We start from the raw sequence: 25,207 nt of genomic DNA, 5'->3' as shown, positions 1-25,207 counted from the left end.
CATCTAGTCTTTAAAATCTCTTAAAACTGCAACAAAAAAAAGAAAAATAGATGTTCCCCTTTCATTTTGGACAACCCTTTAACCAACTGATATCTGTTTTAAAGTTCAAATAGAAACAAGTGCGTCTAGAGCAATTTTATTGTGTGTGATGGTAGATTATCTTTTTTTCCTCTATGTGCCTGGTCAAAATCACACAAAAAATGCTCCAAGTAATAAAAATGGAGAGAAATTTACAATATGCCGGGCGCCTCTTGCGATCTGCGAGTGCGGTGAGAGCAGTAACGTGATGAAAAACAGCTGTGACGTCAGTGTAATCAAACATCCCTGCAGCGGTTGTATAGAAACACTACTTCTCGCATTGTTAAGCACTCTGAAAGGATTGTTAAAACGTCATTACAATGGTCTATTGTACTGCTGCCAATCATAGGAATGGCTTTGGATTGGGAAAAGGAATGTTTGATTATCCAAAGGACACGGTTTTGCGTCAAATTTCGATGCTGAAAGTAAATAGATTAGACAAAAATCAGCGGCCAATCTGTGGTTCCAAGCTGATACAGCAAACTATGATCGGATATCACCACGGCAGATTCTTTAATGTTCAATCCTGCTCTTGCAGCATCATTTGGATTCAATATACTAGGGATGCACGATATAATCGGCCCCCTATTGGTATCGGCCTGTATCGGCCTTAAAACTGAATATCGGACATCGGCCACCCCACCGATATTTAACCCGATATTTGATCAGCTTCTGAGTTTCTAAGGTCTAAAAAAAAAAAAAAAAAAAAAAAAACTACTTCTTCTTCTTCCTCAAAAACTTCTTTTTTACAGACTTAAAAACTTCTAAAGACGGGGAAAAAATAATAATACATTAAAATATCACAATATCTTCATATGCTGATATATTGCCATTTAAAAACACCATATCAATCTCTTTTACTAATGAAATATTGCTATATGTCATCGTTATGCTACGAAATCCCCCGAAAATTCACGAAATTTTGCCATATTTTTATATGTTGATATATTGACGCGGTATCGATCTATTTTACTAACAAAATCTCACAAGAATTTGCAAAATATCACGAGAGTTTGTAACAAAACGATGAAATTTCACGAGATTTTAAAAAGTAAAATAGATCGATACCGCGTTTTTAAAAATCAATTTGATATCAGCAAAAGAAAATATATTTGAGTATATTATTTTTCAAAGTGTCAGAAATGGATAACAAAACTGCTATTTTCAATGACTACTTATTTTTGTCCAGCTTTAACATCGGTAACGATATCGGTTATCGGCTACATGAGTTTTAAAATATCGGCATATCGGATATCGGCCAAAATCCCAATATCGTGCATCCCTACAATATACCAAAGTTGTCATGGCTCGTTTTCTCTGTTGTATAGCTTTAATAAAGTGCCTGATGGCAATAAAGTTGATTCAAAGCATTGTTTATTTTTTTATGAAATATTTTATTTCACGAACAAACCCTGGTTAGATGCACAGTTTAGTATAGCTGCAGCTCCAGATGGATTTCCATATCATTATGGTCCGGGCTCCAGAACAACAAGAACCATGATGGATAACGGTTACCGCAGGCGGAGACCCAGAGCTCGAACCCGACCGGACCGGAGCCATGAGCCGAACCGGGTAATAAGCTCATCCCAAGGGCAAAGTTTCCCACCCGGACAGCAGAAAGGATGCGATGCTTGGACCACTCGCTGAAATTGGATTATAGAGGGACCACTTTCCCCATCCTGGCAAAGCAGCACAGCACAGCCTGCTAATCCGAATCGCCAGCATCGCATACAGGGCCCAAACACTAACCGCCAGCCTTCACGCCTGGCCACAGCAGCACGCTGCCAACTGAACTGAACACAGCCACCACAGAACCATTTCGAATCCTGTGATCCCATCTTCAAACAAAAAGTTAGAATCTGGTTTAAACTAATTAAGACACAGCACCATCTAGAAAAAGTTCTGAAAGATGATGAACTTCCAACGGCTCTGCATAAGTTCAAAGAATATTTAGCAGCGGTGATTAAACCAGCGAGCATTATTATTCGTATTCGTCCTCGTTAAAGGATAAAAACTCCATCACAAAGGTAAATAAATATTGACTCGCTATGTAAAATGACTATTTCCTGACTAAACTGACGTCACAGCATCCTACAGCGCCTCAGTGGGTCACGTGACTGAATGAGGAATTTAGCTTAATCTGCTATCTTAGTAAGTTATTTTATGCTATAAACAACAAAATGATGGAAATTTTTTCACCTGTGATGTATTTAATTTTGTACATACAATAAAATGTACAAACGTATGTGGTTTTCTATTTAAACTTTAAGTGATTCTGATTTAAAGAACTCAATTAGCTGCATTAAAAAAAATATATATCTTTATCGTTCCTTACTGTTGACTATATATATATATATATATATATATATATATATATTGTCCACAGAACTAATGATAATACATAATGTCACATTAAAAAACAAAGAAAACGAATCATTCCAATGGTGATATTTACAGGTGCTGGTCATAAAATTAGAATATCATGAAAAAGTAGATTGATTTCAGTAATTCCATTTAAAAAGTGAAACTTGTATATTATATTCATACATTACATACAAACTCATATATTTCAGATGTTTATTTTGTTTAATTTTGATGATTACAAATGACAACAAATGAAAATCTCAAATTCATCATATCAGAAAATTAGAATATTACTGAAGACCAATAAAAACAAAGGATTTATAGAAATGTTGGCCAACTGAAAAGTATGAACATGAAAAGTATGAGCATGTACAGCACTCAGTATTTAGTTGGGCCTCCTTTGGCCTGTATTACTGCAGCAATGCGGCGTGGCATGGAGTCGATCAGTCTGTGGCACTGCTCAGGTGTTATGATAGCCCAGGTTGCTCTAATAGTGGCTTTTAGCTCTTCTGAATTGTTGGGTCTGGTGTATTGCATCTTCTTCTTCACAATACCCCATAGATTTTCTATGGGGTTAAGGTCAGGAGAGTTTGCTGGCCAATTAAGAACAGGGATACCATGGTCCTTCAACCAGGTACTGGTAGCTTTGGCACTGTGTGCAGGTGCCAAGTCCTGTTGGAAAATGAAATCTGCATCTCCAAAAAGTTGGTCAGCTGCAGGAAGCATGAAGTGCTCTAAAACTTCCTGGTATGTGGCTGTGTTGACCCTGGACCTCAGAAAACACAATGGACCAACACCAGCAGATGACATGGCACCCCAAACCATCACTGACTGTGGAAACTTTACACTGGACTTCAAGCAACGTGGATGAAGTGCCTCTCTTCTTTTCCTCCAGACTCTGGGACCTTGATTTCCAAAGGAAATGCAAAATTTACTTTCATCAGAGAACATGACTTTGGACCACTCACCAGCAGTCCAGTCCTGTTTCTCTTTAGCCCAGGCAAGACGCTTCTGACGCTGTCTGTGGTTCAAGAGTGGCTTGACACAAGGAATGCGACAGCAGAAACCCATGTCTTTCATACGTCTGTGTGTGGTGGTTCTTGAAGCACTCACTCCAGCTGCAGTCCACTCTTTGTGAATCTCCCCCACATTTTTGAATGGGTTTTGTTTCACAATCCTCTCCAGGGTGCGGTTATCTCTCTTGCTTGTACACTTTTTTCGACCACATCTTTTCCTTCCCTTCGCCTCTCTATTAATGTGCTTGGACACTGAGCTCTGTGAACAGCCAGCCTCTTTAGCGATGACCTTTTGTGTCTTGCCCTCCTTGTGCAAGGTGTCGATGGTCGTCTTTTGGACAACTGTCAAGTCAGCAGTCTTCCCCATGATTGTGTAGCCTATAGAACTAGACTGAAAGACCATTTAAAGGCTTTTGCAGGTGGTTTGAGTTAATTAGCTGATTAGAGTGTGGCACCAGGGGCCATCAATTTTGAACCTTTTCACAATATTCTAATTTTCTGATATGATAAATTTGAGATTTTCATTTGTTGTCATTTGTAGTCATCAAAATTAAACAAAATAAACATCTGAAATATATGAGTTTGTATGTAATGTATGAATATAATATACAAGTTTCACTTTTTAAATGGAATTACTGAAATCAATCTACTTTTTCATGATATTCTAATTTTATGACCAGCACCTGTAAGTTGGTCTTCAGCAGTCTCTGTTCACTAGAGAGTGTAGGTCCTTAGCTTAGCTTTGAGATTTCCGGAAGTCTGCCAGCATTTCCAAATCCAGCATGTTGCACAACACACAGGTTAGCAGCTCAATGGGATAAAACAAAGCAAGTTCCCTGCGATATGTTCATCCTTGAAGTCTTAGTCTCTCTTGGAATGGCAGCCTGGATAAACTGCAGGCATTTGTACACATAGTACACATGTGCTACCATGGTGATGTCTTCCACCTTTCCATCCCAGCAAACTGTGGGTCCACCACAGAGACAATCGGGCACCATCTCAGCACCAACTTGTTTATGGGCCAGAGGACAGGGGACAGAATGCTGGAGACCAGCAACCAGTTATTGTGAATCGTTTGTTTAAAACTCCAGAGACAAGTTAATACATAGAAATTCAACTTTGGTATGTTAAAAATAAACAAACCTAAGCCTGAGATACTGTGGTCAGAAGTCACTTTAATAAATTTGCAAAACGGCTCCTAACTAGATATAGCAGCTCAATCAAAACAAAATTAAACAACACAGATTCTATATCCTGGTATCAAGCTCGAGCTTTTCCTCTGCTTTGACTTAAACATCAACAGCAGTGCAACCAGCTCTTACCCAGCATGTTTTCTACATGGTTATTTTAATAATGGTTAACATTCAAAATGTGTTTCCCCAAAATCGGGGACATTTCCATGGACGATTTTTGCAAAGGACAGGTCTTACAAAACAAAAATATAATCAGTGGCTAAAACTTCTGCGTTTTAGGTTGACTAACCACAGCTGATCAGTCTGCTTCTGCTGGACATGGTAGTACGTCTTTTCTCGTGTAGACAATGTCTTTTATTAATTCAATTTTTATCACCTTTTTGTTTGTTTTTCTTTTAGCTTGAATCAGCTATGCACTAAACAGTCAAGAACAAATACTTTAATTGTAGACAAAATACCGAAAATAGCTTGATGTTATTTTATGAACAGATACTGAGATGTATATTGGTCAATTCAAATCTGTTTTATTTACAAAACGTCATCTTTACAGAGACGATTGCGTCGAGTCATAGATTAGTTAGAAGTTTTCTATCAAAGGGAAATCCGCTGATTGGATCCAGTCATTGAATTTGTGGAATTCACTCACCCTGGAAGCGCATGTGGCAACAGTATATTGATATTGAATTATAATCCAGCCCTTAAAAAAAGTATAAATAATTGACCAGATGTGATTTTTCAGTGACTTAATGCAAAAAAAAAAACTTTTATTCTGCCGTCTCTCTGAGTTTTCACAACTCCTTTAAAAAAAGATATATTCTGGATTATATTCATCCCATATGAAGTGCATAAAGTGTTGTGCTTGTGTGTGTCATTGCGAAAACTTTGCAGGTGTTGCAGCAGGGCAGATGTACACATACCCGGCCCGCTGCTGGAGGAAGAAGAGGCGACTCCACAACACAAACGATCCGCGCCTGGGCATCTATGGCCTTCAGCTTGGTAAGACCCCACCACCTCCTCTCCACCTATCTATCCATATCTGTCCCCCTGCCTGGTTTACAACCTACTCTGAACCTCCAGATTATTTGTGTTAATCTCATATGAAGCAATATCATGTTCCCAGCATATAGAGCAGATTGGGTACAGGATATTTTCCCTCCCCCCCACCACAAGATAAATAAAATATGTCTGCGTTCTCGCCGGATGGTAAACCTGTTCTGGGAGAAATAGAACATGTAATTAGATTTACGCTGGAAGCGTTGAGGCAGAGGTTGGCCACATCAGACAGTATTTAATAAATGTTAGGGAATGGAGTTTAACCTTCTACTACTCTCAACACCTCACTCACATTTCCCTAGTCTTCTACAGAACATGTCTGCATATTTTCTATTCTCCAAATGTTTTGATTGTTTTTTATGGCTTTTATCTCATTATTCCATGATTGCATGTATTTTTCTTTTTTTTTTACCATTGTTGTGGAGCCGATGTATCTTGTCCCTTCTGTTCCTAAATCTAGTGGGATGTGAGGAATTTTTCCCACAAACTGATCTTTATTTATCTTTTCTATTGCTTCTGTAAAAAAAATCTGTCAAATTACCATGATTTAGAAGCCACATCTTAGATCCAATAAATTTATTTTTGAAGTGCCAAAGAGTGAGGAAAATAATGGAATTGGTTTGCAAAATCTAGCAATAACTCATGAGCTGAGCCTTTGTTTCCCAAACACATCCCATTGTAGTCTATTGTTTTCCTCTGCTCCCACTCTGGCTTAGGCTTCGCCACCACCACCCAGCTGTCCCTTCCCCTCTCCAACAGCAATGGCTGGCGTATGTGCTGTCTGCGAGAGCCTAGCAGAGGTGGAACGAAGTCTGATTGAACCTGGCGTCTCCTCCGTGCAGCACGTAGAGCAAGTGGCCTGAGGTGGCCGTTACAGGGCAGCAGTCGGAGTCTGTGTCGCTGTCTGACTGATGGTGTGCTAAAGAGACTGGGGCTGCATGCACAATCAGCTCCCTGCTGCAGGCTGCTTCCAGCTCTATTTTTAGCCCCCCATCTCCCTTGGGTTTAGATGGAGGGAGGGAGAGAACGGGTGAGCATGGAGGGGGGGGCGGTTGTCTCGTAGCAGAGAGTTGAAAGTCAACGTGTGCAGACACAATGGTGATGGGCTGCTGCCACGTGGTTTGAGAAAGATGCTTTCCTTACTCCTGCCTTTTGTGTCTGCTTCATACCTCTGCACACTCCTGTTTTTCTTCTGTGTTTCAGGTGTGACATTCAACAGAACGCCTCTCCCGTTTGTTTAGTCGATAGAAAACGAGTGTGGATTGCAGGCGACTTGAGCTTTGAAGTGGCTACTCTTCATAAACCAACCGAAAGATCACACAGCTCTCTGTTGGGAAGAGGTTGTGTGAATTAGACATGCAGATATGGCTGCTTGTCACACTTTTGTTTGCTTTACAGAACCTGCTCGCCTTCTACAGTGTTTGTTCATCCGCTCATTGAAGGAGAAAAGGCAGTACCTTGCAAAATATTCTGTCCTTTTCACATTTTCACAGCTACAAACCTTTGTTTTTATTTGACATAGACAAACAGCTATAAACTTGTGAAGTGATCGGAACTGAACTGGGCAATTCCAACACATGAACACAGTTTAATCTTAAAGGCTTTTTTTTTTATTCTATGCATTTTGGTCCTTTTGCTGAATCTACTTCTAATCCTAAATCTTATGCAGCTTCTAAACAATTTCCTTCCAGGGTTCATTTAGCTTCTTCCATCTTCCCAACAACTTTGAGCAGCTCTCTGTCACTGCTGGAAAAGCCTCTCTACGGTATACTGCCACCACCAGGTTTTACTCTGGGGACGGTTTGCATGTATGCAAAAAGGTTTCATTTTAATCTCATTTGACCTGCACATGTTCTTCCACATTATTGCTGTCTCCTAAAGCTCTTGGTGAGAGCAGACAGGACCTTTCATAGTTGTCATTCGTCAAATTATTTTTCTCACCATACCATAAAGGCCTGATTTGGTGAAAAGTTGTTGTTTTAACAGATTCTCCGAGTTACACTGGGGGTCCCCTGAAGTAGTTTGGTTTTCTCTCATTTCAGACGGTGGATTGTGTTTAATGAGTAGTCCAAAGCTGAGGGATATTATTTCATATTTTAACTCTGCATTAATCCCCTCCAAAACTTCCTGCCGTGTTCTTTGGTCTCCACGATGCTGTTTGTTCACTAATATTCCTTTACAATCCTAAAACCTTCCCAGAACAGCTGCGTTTATACTGGGATTAAAATACTAATGCTTTTTTTAAGTGACTTCATATTTGTTTTATTTAGTGTTATCACATTAAAGCTCAATTCATCCATATAAATGGGACAGTTTTCGAATTATAATTGTCTCACTCTGAAGCTCACTGAAATAAATAGAAGATTGTGGTTGTAATGTGAAAAAGTGCCTTGGGTGCAGGTGTTTAGGTTGATATGAAAAAAGAAAAACTCTTTTATGCAATTACCTAAAATATGATGTGTTTTTTTTATCTATTATACTGATGTGAAAACAGTAATTATGATAACTCAGTCCTTACTAATAACAAAAGCTGGAGCATTGCATCGGTTTGACTAGATGAGTTTATAAGATCTTTCTTTTGTTCTTTTTTTTAGATGGCAGCCTTATGTCCAAAGAAGCTCTGCCAACCCAGAGCACCACCTTGGAGGCTCTCCTGAGAGGAGAAGGTCTGGACAAGAGGAACAACTCTAAGAATGATGAGGAGAGCCTATTAGAGATTCAGGTTAGTGTTGCTAGTTTGGAAGATTTTGCTCCATGTGGCAGAACCCTTAAATTCCCCCAACTAACTTGACATCTTTATTAGCCAAGAAGAAAGGTGAAATACCTCCCAATTAGTTTTAACCGGTATAACATTCAGTTGCCGCAAAATACTGAGTTCAGGAATAGAGGAAAATACAAAGCTTTAGTGTTTTTTCTCCATTCTTTCACTTAAGGCTCTAGTTAAAAGTCAGGAAACAAGAACTTATCTTACTATCACACATTCCACCAGAAACATGTAGAAACATGCTTGTTTACAGCAAACAGGAATCTTTTAGGCTGTTCTACTCATTTAAGAAATGATTAAAGGCTGATTTAAATAACTAATTTGGCTTCAGACTGAATCATGTCTTTCTGTTTCAGAGGGTTCTGGAAGCAGATGCAGCAGAAGACGCTTTCAATGATGACGATGATTATGAGGCGGACACTCCCAAGAGGAGACATCGAGGCAAGGGAAGAGTAAGTGACTTGTAGGGCCCTCTGTAATCATCTACTGAATTGGCAGTTTTATACTGTAATCATTTAAAGTCTGTGTGATTCGCTGATGATGGTAGGATGTGTTTGATGGAATCGGTAAAAACGCTTTCCTTGTTTTCATCTGCTCAGGGCCGAGGTTCAGGCCGTAGGAGGACAGATCTGGATGATGATAAGCCATATGTCTGTGACAGTAAGTAGAGAAAATCTTTAGAGTTCTGCTGGATTTTTAGAGAGAACAAAAAATTTGTGTTATTAGTGAAAGATATCTTAGTGTTTTAAATTTTTTTTAAAGGAACCCTGTAAAAAGTGCCAGTGGTTATGATAATGTCTGGAAATCCCAGGTTTAATGTAGCCGTCTGTGGATATTTACCTTAAGCTGTAACCAGGCAACCCGTCTCACTGTCACCCCAGGTGACCCTGCATATGCATGTTGCATGTGGAAAATCCAAGCTAGAGGGTGTTGGATTTTCCTGCAGTTGTTGCTGCTCTGCTCGTATAACACACTTTTTCATGATGTTTTCTCTGTCATTGTTCTTTGTTTCAGACAGATACAAACAAAAGCAGAACTCAAAGACTTTGACCTCAGGTACCTTTATTTGTCTGCTCCTTTAATTGTGTTGGAAGTATTGTGTTTTTGGGAGATGTATGTTTTCTTTCCCTTGCTTGGGAGTAGGCAGAGTACAAATATGATGGTATACCAAGGCCTATACAGCAAAGCCACAAAGCATTTTGTTCCAACATACCTGGATCAAACGAAATTGTCATTAAAAGGTTTCTTCAAAGGTGTGTTGGAGCAAATGCTTCTAAAGTTTCCAGATAATGGCTCATTGCAAATACCCTAGATTGTAGCTTCTAACTCTAGTTGAAGTTCTCCATTATTAAACCTGAAACAAATAAAGGTTTTTATATTGGCATGCATCACATCAAGTACATGAGAAGAAAAATGTATTTGTGTTAAACTTCATGACGCGGGTTGTGCTTAGGTCCCGCAAAGGATCATGGGTGAGCGTCAGAGGATTCCTATGCTAAATAAATGGGAACTAGCAAGCATCCTATCTCCTTCCTGGCTACTAGCTCTATTCACTTAGCACATGTTATGATGACCACTGATGCTGGTTTAACCCTTTAAAGATTGTGGAATAATTGACAGAAAATTCAATTTCTTTTATTAGAGTTGTCAAGTAACTTTCTGACAAATGAAATAGATAAAAAAATACTTTTTGAATAAGTTAAATTAGAGCATTTATTTGCATCAATTTTGATACATTAAGCATTTCTATGTAATGTTTTACACATTTTCTGTTCCCTACATGTGTCTGATTGGGTAAGTCTGGGTTTTCAAGCACAAAAACATCCCAGTTATGATACAGAAGTCTTAACAACTCATGTATTAAATGTGATACACTTGGCTTTATTTGAGGTGTCCTGATTGAGCCATGGTTTCCTTCCTTCCTATGCTATCTAGTGTCTCCTCATTTCTGTAATTGTCCTTTTTCCATTTCTTATTTGTGTTCTTCTTTCCTCATTCCTGTCCTTCTTCCCTTTTCACCTTGCCTTCTTTGCTTCCTTCTATACCTTCCACTTTGTTCAGTCCATCCTTCCCTGTATAATTTTTCTTTTCTTGCTTTGACAAGTTCTTAATTCCCTTATTGAGTCATTGCTTCTTTCCAATATCTTCGCCCTTGTTTCCGCATATCTATCCTTCCTTCATTCCTTTCTTTTTTCTTTCACTCTTGATGCTTCTTTCTGTCCGTCTTCCTTTTTCCCTCCTACCTCTGCATCTCCCTCCTACCTCTGGGACACAGAACAGAAACTTTCACAGTTTCTGTTCTGTGTCCATCATAATCAGTAATGCAGTATTTTAGTGACCATAGTACTCATTGTTCCTCCACTTTGAATCAAATAATTTAAATCATGTATCTTTGATATCATTCTTTTACTGTAAATACTATGATGCCCTGATATTTTCCAGGTTATTACACAATGAGAATGTCATTCCAGCCCATGCTTACTCAGAAATGCTCATGCTGTTGAAAATCTGAGTCACTTTTTGTGTGTTTAAAAAATAAAATACTTTGGATTCATGTTTAGAATACAAAGTTTCCATTCTGTAATAACTTTATTTGAGTAATTTGCAGATGCAATAATGGAGAGCAGTCAGAAAATGACAAGTTTACTTCAATACCTGTAAGATAAATACAATGCTGTGAAACTTAAGGCCCTCCTGTTGTTTGTTGCAGTGTGCACAAAGCGATACAGGAACCGCACAGGACTAAGTTACCACTACACTCATTCCCACCTGGCAGAGGACAGAACTGGGGAGAGAAGCACGGTGGTGTCCCACTCTCCCACTGCACCACAGACTGACAGGCACAAACGTAAGCCTCCTCAAACCTCTAGCTACAGAACACCTGTGTTTTCATTTATTAGATCTTTAGAACTTAAACTGTGACATTTTTTTTTCACACCTTTTATTTTAACTAAGGAAGTTGTTTCCAGCCGCTGGTCACCAAGACAGGATTAGCTTCAAAGTGCGGACAGACTCAAATCTTGAAAACAGCTCTGGTCATTTACGACTTATGCTGTTCAAACATTTACAGGTCAGAGTAAAATATCTTCAGCTACTGGACCGCAACTAAAAAAACAAATAATAAAACAGAATAATAAAAGCGAACATATTTTCAGAGGAGTGATCATAGCGATCTGCACCAGCATTGCCGTGTCTCTCTCCCTGCCAGCTCCCAGATCAGCTTCTCTGAATTGTTGATGTGGCACGTCGAGCAGCAAAAGTTCAATTTTTGCAACTCCAGCAGCTGCTTCACGCACGTCAAGACGCATCAGACGTTCTGCTCCTGCTGCTTAAAACGCGCTTCTTCTGCAGCATGCAATCTAAACATAGCATAACTCCTAGAAGTCTGCCTCCATACCTGTATGAGACGAGAGGAACAGAAAACAGAGAGCATTACAGCAAAAAGAACACAACCAATGTAAACATTAAAAAAAATAAAAAATTCAAAATAGCGGGTATCCCTTAGATATCCATGCTTGTCTAAGGCAAAATATATGGTGATTATTCAATGTTATTGAGGATGATATAGATCTGTAGCTGCGGTTCAGTTTTTAGTATTAGTGTGTATCCGTGAGCACCTGGAACCAAACTCCCCTGGTATGTATTTATCGGCACGCTGATATATAAAGGATTTAGAGAGCTGGTTCAGAAAGAAAATATGCTCAATAGCAGGGGTAGGCAGGACTAGACTCACCCTACAGGACCCCCGAAAGGAACAGTTGTTTAATGATATTGTCATTTTTGTGTCAGAAGTCATGTACTATGTTTTTATAAATATGGCTTTTAGTCAATCACTGTAAAATCAAAATAGTTAATGATTACATCTATTTTGACAAAGGTAAGTTTTTCTAAATTTGTATCTCATGATTATGAATTTTTATACCAAAATAGTTTTTTATTTCCTCAAATTAAGCTATTTCTAATAAATGTATGTTTATCTTGTATATCAAAAGTAAAAAAAAAAAAAAAAACTTTCATTTTTTTAATCATAAATTCACAAGAAAAGAGTCTAAATTGTCTTGTTATGATCACTTTTGAAATTACGACCAACCACATTCCTTTCCCCCTTAATGGAAATGGGCTTCTAAAGAAACATCCATTAAAAAGATGAGAGAAGTATTCAACAAAGTGAGGTTTTTTTTATAAAGAAAAGTGCTAAGTCAATCTTGATCGAGTAAAATTTTTTCTTAAATTCTCTTTAAGGTCCAAAGCTTTCCGGTGGGACCAGCATTCCCAACATCTACTGTAATAAATGCCAAGGAGCAAACAGGAAAACGGGTAAATCTGGGTCTCCCTGCTCAGCCTGCCGATGCACAAGTAAGTTCATTCACGCCTCTGTGCTGCATGCCCACATTAATTTGCTATATCTCCTCCTCAAAGTACTCGGGATGGTATATGTAAGTAACCTTTCCTCAATCCGTGTCTTCCCTCTCCATTGTTCTCCTGTCCTGTATGACAGCCGGTGGTGGGGAGGAGAAGGAGGATGGCAAGTTTACTGCAGCCGAGGAGCTTTTTGGCACCACCTCAGAGAGTGACACCTCCACCTTTCATGGCTTTGAGGATGATGAGCTAGAAGAACCAGCCGCAAATAGCAACGGATTATCCAGCCGCCACAGATAGACTTCTTAGATTTAAACTGACACTTTTTTTCTTTAAATATATATATATATATATGTATGTATGTATTTTATATATATATATATATATATATATATATAAAAATCAGCTGCTTCTTTTTGAATTTTTTTGTTTTTGGATTTGTTTTCTGAAAGCACAAGGTGAGAATTTCCGGACAGAAATGCAAGTTGTATTTTATCTACCGAACATTGAATAATTTATGGAGACTTTTTTTATTATTAATATACAGCATAAATGGACCTTTAATGCAACGAACTATCAATGTTTCCTGAAAAGGTTACTATGTAAAACAGAAGAAGCTTCAACGTCCTTTTTGAAAGTTTTCTTCATTTCCCATTGTTGAAGTAGAAGTAGCGAAAAGCTATGAACAAATGCAAACACTGGACTAATTAGAGACTGTTTTGAAGAAGTGAAATTCGAAAGTGGCGAGCTTGGTTAGGTGATCGAATTTCTTTGAAGACACTTGCATCGAAGGTTTAACGGAGGCTCTTGGATCAGAAGTCTATGGCACTTTGAAGGCTGTGAAGGAACCAAGGAAGATTACAAGCCACTGGAAATATTGGAATATGGACGTCTTTATTGTTTTCATGGAAAGGGACATAATAAATTAAAGGTAAGTCATTAGGCAGTAACGTTTTTAGTCATGTTAAACATCAATAAGATATCAGTTTCTTTGTAGTAAGTGTAGTGACATTGCCTCTTTGTACTAATAACTGTTGTGGCATGATTACAGACCTTTAAAGTTTAATTTATTTAATGTTTTAATCACAAACTTTCGATTCTTTTTGGCAGATATGATATACACAAACTAGTTCATACTTATGAGTTAGAAGTTTCAGTGTCTGCAGGTGTCCCCAAATACTACAGACTGTTTGTTAAAACTTTCTATGATCACTTTTGACTCCCAGTAGTTCTATAGATTCACCAATTCTCTTTTAACTTTAGATCTAGACTCTGACTGGACTTTTTTTTACACATGAAAATGCTTTTACCTAAACCAGGGGTGTCCTTGGTAGCTTCCATCCTGCAACTTTTAGATGTATCTCTTCTCTTTAACAGACCTTTGAGCTGAATGACATAATGAGGGTTTTTCACCATTAGACTTCCGTGTTTTTAAAAAGGGATATATCTAAAAGTTTTTGGGTGGTAGCTCACAAGGACTGGACTTTCAACATCTAATCCAGTTATAGCTGCGAGTCTTTGATAACAGATTTCTACTAGTTTTGCACATCTAGGGACTGACTAAACATTCCTTCTAACAGAAGCATCAATATAATCCTGTCAGGGCTGTGTTTTAGTGGGCTAATGGTGTTTTTTTTCACACGAGGTTTTCAATGCACAGATAAAAAGTTAAACTTAGTTTTACCTGATCTGAGACAATGTTCTGTAATTGTGCTATAATCCTTTTTATATTATTATTTTCTGATGAAGATTTGATCAAAGCTCTGAAATTGTTCTTAGTGTTTCTATCAAACGGAAGACCTCACAGAAGTGTTTATAGAGATTCGATCAAACAGAAGTATAATCTGGTTTCTAATCAGGTCACTTAAATAGGGTTAAAGCTTTACATTTGCATTTGTAAAAAGATATGAAATTTTATTTCTATATAGCAATTATTAATAGTTTCTGATTTATTTTTGCATATATACTGATAAAATAAGTTTTTTAGTTTTAACATAAGTTCATGTGAATACTTTTTAAGGCACATCCTGTCTAACTCTGGTTATCTATCGTACAGGAGGAGTGAGCTCAGTGCCGGGTTGCCCAGGGATTGGGGAAGGATCAGTGAAGAAAAGGATTCAACCCTCGATACTAATGAGCCGCCTCGTCCGTCTGGATTTGGGTTCAGAACATGAGACTGAAGAAGCCTTGGATGAGAAGCGTGGCTTAATTGAAGCAACCGCTCCCCTGACATTAGGAATCGACCCCTTTGAAACATTTGAAATGCTAGAATCCGGCTTCATTTGATCCTATCAGCACTGCGCTGGGAGCTCCTCTATGAACTATGGGAACACTAAAGGCCAGGCCTTTGGACCGTTTGTGCCCAACGGGCACATTTGGGGCGACCCAGGTTGCCCACTCCTGCTCTGTGACCATATGTATGTCTGCCGCTTGATCTGATGTGACACGAAGACGTCATCATCCTGAACACTGTGCTAGCCTGCCGCTCCGCACTGAAAACCAGCTTTGACAGCCATGACTCCTCCAACCTGACCATACCAGTGACCCCGCCCCTTCACTGACCTACAGCCATAGAGTCGGCGCTCAAATCCACCACTATTACAGCCAGACCTCAGAACTGTGTAATCCTTTAGCTCTAATAGTTTTTTTTTACCCATTTTAGTTCTTGCAATTTATCTTTAACAAATCACAACAATCCTTAATTTTTTGCATGCTTTTTTTCTGTACAAAATGTACATTTTAAGCTTTTATTAGTTAATTTCTGTCTGATTGTATCATACCACAGTCTGATCAGGTGCACAGTACCCACAGCTACTCAGGCATCCTTGTTTTCCTGGTGATTGTTCAGCTTCTTGCTCAGATCAGTGATTGTATTCTGCTGACAAGCAGGGACAGCGACACCCACACCCACCACGATTCCTTCATCTTTAATCCACGCCTGGAAAGGTTTCTGGGAGGCAGCGGTCTGTTGCTAGAGGAAATCATCTGCAATAAGTTTAATTTGTTGGCTTGTTATTAGAAATCCTCCTTTTTGTTTTCTTTTTTTGGTTTAAAATGTTACCAGATACTAATAACAGCCTCATATTGCCATTGTAGATGAGAGGAAAACATGTATACATGTGGTGTTTGAGGCCCTACTGCTTTATGGCGCGCTTTGTGTTCTCTATGGAGAAGCTGTTGGGTCCAAAGGTTGCACAAATAGTTTCAGAGGTGTATGATTATCCAATATTGCTGCTCCATTATTCCTGCGTGTCTGTTAGGACTGGTGTACTCAAATCATCTCTCCTCACTTCCCTCAGGGATCCTCCCCTCTCTACCTTTTTTTGTTTCCTCTCCACCTGATAAAGAGTGCTTCTGAAACTTTTCCATTATCTTGTAGTCTTCCCTTGTATCAGTTATATGACATTTCCGTTTTGAAATGGGGTCAGTGTCTTATCTTCCAAATCAAGCCACTAAATTAAAAGATGTGTCCTGAAATGTTGCAAATACTAACAGGCAAAGTGCTCACATCTCTGAACAAAAAGTAAAAGAAAAATGAAATGTTTGCTTAAAATACAGTGTCACCTTTTTATAAAAGAGCCGGTATACCTCGTCACAGACACAGCAATAGGCCCTGGTGCTCCTGGTGAAAGGAGCAGGCCTTAGAGGAGGAGAATCTGGGTGAAAACGGAGCCATGAAGAGATGTAACTGATATGACGAGGTCTTTTTGCTTCTGGTTTGTTTTTTTTGTTTTTTTCCCCTGCTGTAAATATAACTCCAAAAAGGAGAAAATGAAGAAGTGTTTGTTTGGTAAACTATTTTTATTCTGAAAAAATAAATACCAAATCAGGAACAAGTGAGAGCGAGTGATGCCATTATTTCCTTTTTTTTTTCTGGTTGAGCAGGCAGCTGATCAGGACAACAGACTGGATCGATAGGTTAGAGTGACCTACAGACGCTTAAAGGAGAAACTGCTCGTATGTTTATAAGACCAAAATCGGAACTATAAAATGAGCGGGTGGAGCTGTTCTTAAATGAGTATTTAGAAGATTCCTGTGAACAGATTATTTCTGTGATCCTGGGTTAAATTGTACCAAAATGTAATAAACAAATGCAGAGCAGGATACAAGAGGTGAGAGAAAAATTAATGGAATTCCGTTCTTTAGAAAAGGAAGAGTGGTATTTGTATTTACCCCCACCTCTAAATAAAGAGTAAGTGTTTTTAATAAATGGGCTTGTTAGTAAATAAAGTCCAACTTTGGGTAGGATGTTGGTAAGAAGTGTGACGCTGATAGTCCAAAAGGATATGAAGCCTTTTGCAAGAGTCTTTATGAGAAAAACAAACGTGCAGATCAGCTGTAACCTTGTTGTCTCTTGTATATTAAGGCAGAATACTTTTTTTCTGATTCTAGACTGAAACATAATTTCAAAACCCTGTTTTATTTAGTCTTATAACTTAGAATGTGTGCATTTTTAAATCCTCGATTCTTTTAAACAGGTATGTCCTACTTGTGCAATTAATCTAATTTCATGAATATGCCGTTTGTAAATGAAATATTTACATAATATACTGGATACCAGTTACATTGTAACAGCAGCATATTTTGAAAAATGATTCAAGTACATTTATTTTGTTTTCAGGTAGGATTTGTATTAACATTGTATCCAAAAATGCTTTTTGTAATAGTTTGCTTACATTGCACCATATTTTTTAAGTTAAAACCAACTTTATAATTCAGCTTTTTGGCACAGCTGCATCCCCTGTTAGTTTAATTGGAAAAAGTAAAAAAGGCAAAACTAAAAATAAAATAAACATCAAATGTTTAATGAAAAAATATGATGATAATAGCCATATTGAAAAAAATAACCATGAATTACTGCAGGATGTTAATTTACCTTTAGGATTAATCATTTTATAAATTGAACTGATTTGCATCAGTAGTATAAAGAAAATGTTATTGAGACACACAGACATATAAATAATGGTGTGAATATTTTTTTAGATACAAAAAAACCCTCCTTAGTAATTGTCACAGTAGTAAAGACATACAAAAAAATTTGAAACAAATCAATGTTTTATTTCTGTTGTATTCTGAATATTAATGTTTTCATGAGAGAAAAAAAATCCTGTGAAAATAATCATTAAAAAAATAATCATTTGGACACTTATTGACACACAGCAGCCCTATTAAAATACAACCAAGTAAACCTTCTTCTACTGGTCTATGTTTTATGAAAACCTCCATTAGAGTATCCTTGAATCTTTCATCAAAGACTTCCTGTTTCACTTTGGTATAATGTTTAAGTAAAAAAAAAAAAGTAATTATGCAACTCTGCAAAATAAAAACATATACCTAAAAGAAAAGCACTTTTATATATATTTACAGTCTGAACACTAATTATAAAACTGGAACTGTGACAATACTGGATGAGGACCCAAATTAGTCTCTGCCATTCAAGCTGAAGACGAAAAAAGAAGAACTGCAGCATACGTGCGGCGTCATGTCACCGTTTACATCATCTAAATGCCAGCTGTTTTATTGAGAAACATGTTGCGGGGAAATAGTCAGTTAAACACAAAAAGGTGGAGTTTACTTGCATGGACCTTGACTTTTACTGGAACAGCATGCTCTTTCCAAAAAGGAGTTTAACACTTTATAGGGCACTCAGTGAAATACTTTGAAAATCTACATTTTTTAAATTGTTAGTGTTATTGGAATCCAGGACCAGACCTTATTACCTTTGTAACATTTAAAATAATGAATGTCAATGTAATAACAAGAAAAACCTACTTGCCTGATAATATTAAGAAAAAAAAACAGAAATACTTCTAGAATAAATTAATGAAAAACACTCTGAGAGTGAAAGAAACACATTTATTTCGGGGGGGGGCTTGATCAAAGTGGAGCTAGTCACTCACTGTCGTTTGACTCTAAATTCAGTGGCAGCAAGCTTACCTGTTTCTCTTCAAAACAGTCTTTGAACCTCGGTATGGATCAGTGCTTCTTTCTTCTTGAAACTTGATTGGCCTCTGCAGATGACCGCTCACACTGAGCCTGGTTCTGCAGGTTTTTCCTGTTAAAAGGGAGTTTGTCCTCTCCACTGTCACTGCATGCATGCTTTGTGTGAGGGATTGTTGTTGAGTCAATGACAAAATGCAAACAAATATCTAGTGTTCTCACATGCCGATCCAGGAGGAGCGTGTCCTGCAAAGTCAGGCACAATCTGACTGGATGATCTTTATTGTGAAGCAATCTGAAGCGACATGCTTTGAGAATTAGCCCTATATAAATAAACTGAGTTAATTGAATGATTAAACCTCATGTTTTATGAATTTTACATTTCTGAACATTTATAAACAAAAAATAGGTTTCCATTGGGTACTGTTGAAGAAAAATCCCCGAATCCCTTTTCTTTAATTGATATATCAGTCCATACATGTAAATTGGAAAGATATAAAACCTTTGTGGGGAGAAAAATGTGTGAATGAAAGACTACTGAGGAGCTACAGAATATTTTCACAGAGGGATGGTTAAGAGTAATCTCTCTGTATGGTCCAGCTTAATTAATTTCATACCGGAAAAATGCTGTTGACAAAGTATAAACGTCAGGAGTGACAATGCCTTTTTTTTTATAAACTTGTTTTCAATAACTGGATATTCTTTCGCTCCTGAGCTGAATAGCTCTATATAAAATAAAGGTCAGGTTTTTATGCTAATGCTATAAAGTAGGAAATCATTTCAAGTCTTTGCTATAAAAAGCCTAATATTTATACCTGCATATAAGGAGGTGCGGCCTAGTGGTTAGGGCGTAGAGCTTGGAGTCCTGATGTTCTGAGTTCAAGCTTCACTCCCACAGACTGGCTCTCTGGGTCTCGGAGCAAGACACTTAACTCATCACTGCTCCCCGGGCGCCCCACGATGGCAGCCCACTGCTCCCCAAGGGGATGGGTTAAATGAAGAGGTAAATTTCTCCAAGTTCAATTATTGTTATATTCAATAAAAAATACCTCTTAACGCTTTTTCACATTCATAATTGCTTTACCAAGTGATCTACAGTCTTTAATTTAATCCAAAAGCTTGCATTTTGATTTTTTTTAACAATGAACATTAGAACAAACAATAAAATAAAACAGCAGAGAAATGCTTTGTTCTTGTGTGATTTGATTCATATACTGTATATGTCTGTGTGTGTAAATGAGAGACACTTGTAACTGTTTTCTCTTTTATGACGCAGAACAGCAGACAGCAGCAAAGAGCAAACAGGTCCAGAGGTTTTATTATTTGGTACCCGTGAACAGATAACAAGTGCTTTGAGTGTTTTAGATTTATCTTGCTGATTGAGAAACTAAAAGCACAAAATGCCCTGAATATGTAACATGCATAGTAATGTGCTCGCATCATACTAAAGTGTGCTTTCCGATAATGAAATGTAACCATTTTAAATTTACAATGCACTTGGTACGCGGTGTCTCCGCGTTTTGTGCTGAGGATAACATTTGGTACATTGACTCGACTTAAGCATCTCTCTACCTTACATTTAGGAGGTTACTGAGTTCGGTTAATAAGAATAATTAGCATCATGACCTGTACAGTGCATTGCAAATGACCACTAAAAAATAACCGATGAGACTCTTTCAGCGGTGCATTCTGGGGGTTTTTCACTGTTGCAGTCGGTGGCCTCGGGGGTGGGCACTTCTTGTGTGTAGAAGGCAGCAGCCACAATGTTCCTATTGTTTCCTCTTCAGCCAATCTCAAGTTTTAAACATTAATCCATCTCGATAAACAGTTTAGCCGTCTCCTGTGGTCCAACATGCACCATTTTCCACATGACAAACACTCAACAGAGAAACATAAAAATGGCCATTGGTTTAAGGGACTAAATAAAAAGATATACGTGCAATAAAATAAAAAGATAGTATCTGACTGTGCAGCATAATAATCAGAGATCAGTCACTTTAATACAAGTGCAACTCAGTAAATCAGAATCTCACGGAAAAGTTGGTATTTCAGTACTTTAATACACAAGGTATATGTAGATTCATCTCACACAGATGAATTTATTTCAAGCATCTACTTCTGTTAAGATTAAAATGTTGCATAAAACTAATTTTAAGAAAGGATATTTGTGAATGGAAATGTTATGCTCCTGTCGCCATAATGTCCATTTAAGGATTTAGGGGGGAAAAAACTCACAGAGTCTATTAAATATTAAGCAACTACCTCAGCAACTACCAAAGCAACATGTTCTTGATTCCTATAAGGGGGGCAAAGGCTGCACTAACAGTTATTCCTGAAAAACACTTCAGGCCAAGAGTTGAGGGCATATAACTGTAGAGCACCTGGATTTACTTTTTTATATTAGAAGTAGGGCTGAACACTATGCCGAAGATTTCGGATTTGCATTATCAATACTGCAAAGGACTGTTTTAAAATTCTGTTAGCTAATATATTTCCAGTTTTATAATTCGCATTTTACAGGCCAAGTCAATATTTAGCCAGTTTGACAGAATCTCAGCCGTAGATAATCACACCGGAGTCAATTTGTTTAAATTGCAATTGGTCTGACAGTGATGGAACTAAAAATAAGAAAGAAAATCCACTCGCTCGAATATGAGCATTTTACCATTGTAGTATTTATCATTGCTATCACCATGGCAACATTTCCTGATATCCCAAAGTCCTCATTAGAACTCAGTCATTAAAATTATCCTTGGTATAACTGCCTAGTGGTTAGAGCAGTGCACTTGTGCACTGAGAAGGTTGCAAGTACCCGGTTTGATCCACAAAGCCTCAACGCTGGGTCCTTGAGCAAGACCCTTAACCCCACACTGCTCCCCGAGCGCTGCACAGTGGCAGCCCACTGCTCCCCCTAAGGGGATGGGTTCAATGCAGAGAGATAATTTTGCCATTGTGTGACAATAAAGGGATTTACAGATTTGGTGTTTCAGTAATGATTAGTGTGAGTATCCTAATAACCTGAGGGTAGACGCATAAATCCCTCAGTGTGTGATGAATCTACAAACCATTCACTGTATGCCAAACATGTGGTGGGAATATCATGCCCCTGACCCTTTTAGCTTGGTGCTTATTCCAAATGAGGTTACAGGAAAATCAGGGAGTAAAGATGACAGTCAAGTTTATAAATGAAGCAGAGGCAGAAGTCTGTGTTCAGGTCATTAGCCTGTAGGTGTGTTTAGATGCGAATTCAGCCTTGACAGGCGAGGGTCTGATATCCCACAGTAAATATTCTACCTTGTTACATTTCAGAAAAAATAAATTATACGCCTTGAAATAAATAGACTTTCTGGTGATATTAAATATTTGCACCTGCATTGTTCCTTTAGCATGTTTATAGCCAGGCAGAGTCCTGTGAGCTCCTCTTGATGGCCCTCTGGTTATAAAACACTAGATGGACCCATGGCACTGGAAACGTTTAGACCTACTCTAAAGAACAAACCCCAGAAGCATACAGATCTTATTTTACTCAAAATTCTGTGACTACAAAAACCGTATCTGTTCCTACACTAGAAGCTTGGATTACAATGCTTTACTTAGCCATACTAGTGTGTCAAGCTCTTAGGCCTCTAAGGTATTCACACAGACTTTTGGAATTGGTAAATTTCACTGGACACGTTGGAACTTGAAGCCAGGTTGGGAAGGCAGGGAGCCGAACCCACTTTTGGCACAAGTCTGGTTAAAAAGCACTGCTGTTAGACGTGAACTATCAACCAGAACATTAGGATGGAACATGCAACAGTGCCGTATGGTTGCTACATAAAGCCCTTATGTGGGATTTTGGAATGTAATGAAGATTAAAAAATCTTTTTTTTTTTCGAAAATAGGGAGGGGGTGGGGTGTTTTTTAATAATCACCTATCTTTTCTTACCCTTCAGCCGGCATGTTACGCACTTCAATATATATGAAAACAGTTTAAAGAATATCAAAAGAAGCTGGGTTTGTTTTTATTGCTGACTGCCTTGTGAGAACAGATGCACACCTCCATTTAATATTTATGGCCCCAAAGTGTTGTGGCAAATATAAAATAAGAAACATTAAAATAAAATCAATAAACCAAGTCATGCCTGACAACCTTTTGCCCTCTAAGTGATGAAGATAGGGCAGCATAAGTTTGGATGTGCTTATCGTTTACACCACATGCCACGTCATCCGTTAGCTAGGAATCCTCCTCCAGGCGTCGGCCTCTTCATCAGTGGTTCTGTTTGGGTGGTTCGGCCCATTCTGCCCAGCAATGCACCAGCAGGACACCAGCAAACCTGGAAGCAGTGTCCAAGAACCATGTTTGCAGCCCTACCCCGGCCCCCGTGTGGATGTCATCCCTCCAGCAGGGACTGGTTGTAGCTCTCACTGACAGGCTCTGTCAGGACGACTGCATAAGGCCCGTCAGACGCTTCCCCGTCAAAGACTTCCCCTGAAAATTTGAATGAAATAGTATCAATAGATCATTTATTATACGGCTGATATGCTGATAGGGAAAATAGTCTGCAAACTATTAAGCCACAAATTGCTTAACATTTCCCACCTCAAATTTTATATTTTATTCTTCAAGTTATTAAATGTTTATCAAAACTAAATCTGATAGGCTCTTTATGACAATTATATTACAAGGATTTATCATTTGTGCGTTTTTTTCTTTTTGCCAAATCAAGTTGTTTGAAAACTATTTTAAAGGCTGGGAGACATCTATGGATTAGTTTCAAGTTGGGTTGAGAGCAGAGATCAATTTGTGAAGTTAATTACCTGCTGCTCCTTATGAATGGTATGATTATGTTTTTATAGAACCACGTGATATTTAACATTTCCATATATATATATATATATATATATATATATATATATATATATATATATATATATATATATAGTCGATTTCCTTATAACCATTTTTCTGCTTGCAGGAACGAGTTTATGTTTCTGTCAATGTAGAGAAGAGATGAAGCAATGTCCAAATAAAGGGAAGTTAAAAAGGATAAAAAGACATCTTGACTTCATATTGTTTGAAATTTACAGAATGTTTCTATCACTTAGAGAAATTACTGCTAAAATTAAAATCTAAGTAATGTAACGGCTAATGACTTTTTAAAACGGTAGGTAGTTGCTGCTACGTATCAGAAGTATTGTGTTATGTTTAATTTTTTTTCTCTCCTTTTTTCCAAGTTAAATGTTTATATTTTGTCAAAGGATTTTTAATGAAAAAAGTAAGAAAATAACATGTAGTAAATGCATCATGTAGGCATGATAAAAAAAAAGTTATTTTTTTATTTTATTTATCATACATAACCCAAAAATATTTTTTAACTGTAACCAGTTATTTTTACATATAAATTAATTTAAATCTTTTAAAAGTAGTTTATAGTTTAATGTAAACCTGCATTTTCTGATTATAGAGGGCACAGTTAAAACAAATCAATATGAGATCCAACACTGATCTCAAATCGTCGTCATAATTCTAGTCAAAAACCTAAATCAACCTAACATCAACGATTTTATTGATGCCATTTTGACATTACTTCAAGAATAAAATTATTTTAAATTCCACTCAAATAACGATATTGACATTTTTTTTCACATTTATTATGTCATGATTTTGCAAATAAAATAATTGTCCCTTTTTTAAAGATTATTTCTAGACTCTAGTGCTCTTTTGTTATTTCTTTAATCTAGGCTGTCAGGAACTGAGATTAGATAGAGGGGAAGACATACAGCAAGGGTTACCAGGCCAGGACTCGAACTTATGACTGATGCATGAAAGATCAAAACCTATGTTCATGGGGCTTAACCTCTGTACCACCACCAGAATTAAAATGTTTTTTGTTTTTCTTTTTCTGTATGTTTGGTCTTTGGGAGAGAATGCCATGGGGAAATTATTAAAGTCATATTGCCATTACAGAACACAACTTGGTGTGTAGATGATGTCAAACATATTACTAGATCTATAGACACTATGCTTTATGGAATTGCTATTTTAAAGGTCATGTATATCAAACACTGTAAGAAGGCATCTTGCATGCATTTCCATCTTGCAGGACCATCAGATTTTCATCCTGATAAAGATACTGTGAGACTGCATATTCATCTAAGTCAGTGGCCTGCAACTTTTACTATGCAGAGCAGTTCTTACCTTCAGTCCAGCTTAATAAAAGGTAGAGCAACAAATGTTATGATTTTGTTGAAAAAAACAACCTGAATGTAGATAAATATCTACTTATCTACCAACATTTTTTTGTAAAAACTAAATTTGGATGGATGCGTTTATTTGGGTGGGATGCTAATGTCTGTAGAAAATAACATTGTTTCCAACCTAATGACAAAAAAAAGAAACAATCATTTCATATTTCCTTTTCATGATATAATTAATAATTAAACAATTATTTAATTAT

General features: G+C 37.6%; 2 protein-coding genes across 6 annotated transcripts in view; one reads left to right on the top strand and one right to left on the bottom strand.

The window, feature by feature from the left end:
- Positions 1–16,334, top strand: part of LOC119787517 (zinc finger protein DPF3-like) — a 32,509-nt gene extending 16,175 nt beyond the window's left edge. The window contains exons 3-11 of the mRNA XM_038291426.1: positions 5,540–5,647; positions 8,299–8,426; positions 8,825–8,920; positions 9,068–9,128; positions 9,483–9,524; positions 11,179–11,316; positions 12,711–12,824; positions 12,967–13,758; positions 14,884–16,334. Of these exons, the coding sequence (XP_038147354.1) occupies positions 5,540–5,647; positions 8,299–8,426; positions 8,825–8,920; positions 9,068–9,128; positions 9,483–9,524; positions 11,179–11,316; positions 12,711–12,824; positions 12,967–13,127 (848 nt within the window). The 3' untranslated portion in view covers positions 13,128–13,758; positions 14,884–16,334. The remainder of the gene's footprint in view (positions 1–5,539; positions 5,648–8,298; positions 8,427–8,824; positions 8,921–9,067; positions 9,129–9,482; positions 9,525–11,178; positions 11,317–12,710; positions 12,825–12,966; positions 13,759–14,883) is intronic.
- A 6,254-nt stretch (positions 16,335–22,588) lies between these two features.
- Positions 22,589–25,207, bottom strand: part of LOC119787516 (regulator of G-protein signaling 6-like) — a 74,171-nt gene continuing 71,552 nt past the window's right edge. For all 5 annotated transcript variants that reach the window (XM_038291423.1, XM_038291424.1, XM_038291421.1 and 2 more), the window contains one exon: positions 22,589–23,238. In XM_038291423.1, the coding sequence (XP_038147351.1) occupies positions 23,188–23,238 (51 nt within the window). In that variant the 3' untranslated portion in view covers positions 22,589–23,187. The remainder of the gene's footprint in view (positions 23,239–25,207) is intronic.

Source organism: Cyprinodon tularosa, unplaced genomic scaffold (assembly GCF_016077235.1).
Source record: "Cyprinodon tularosa strain WSP-4 unplaced genomic scaffold, ASM1607723v1 ctg3, whole genome shotgun sequence".
Lineage (NCBI taxonomy): Eukaryota > Metazoa > Chordata > Actinopteri > Cyprinodontiformes > Cyprinodontidae > Cyprinodon > Cyprinodon tularosa.
Note: the sequence above shows the minus strand (reverse complement) of the source record. Positions and strands in the feature narration are given on the sequence as shown.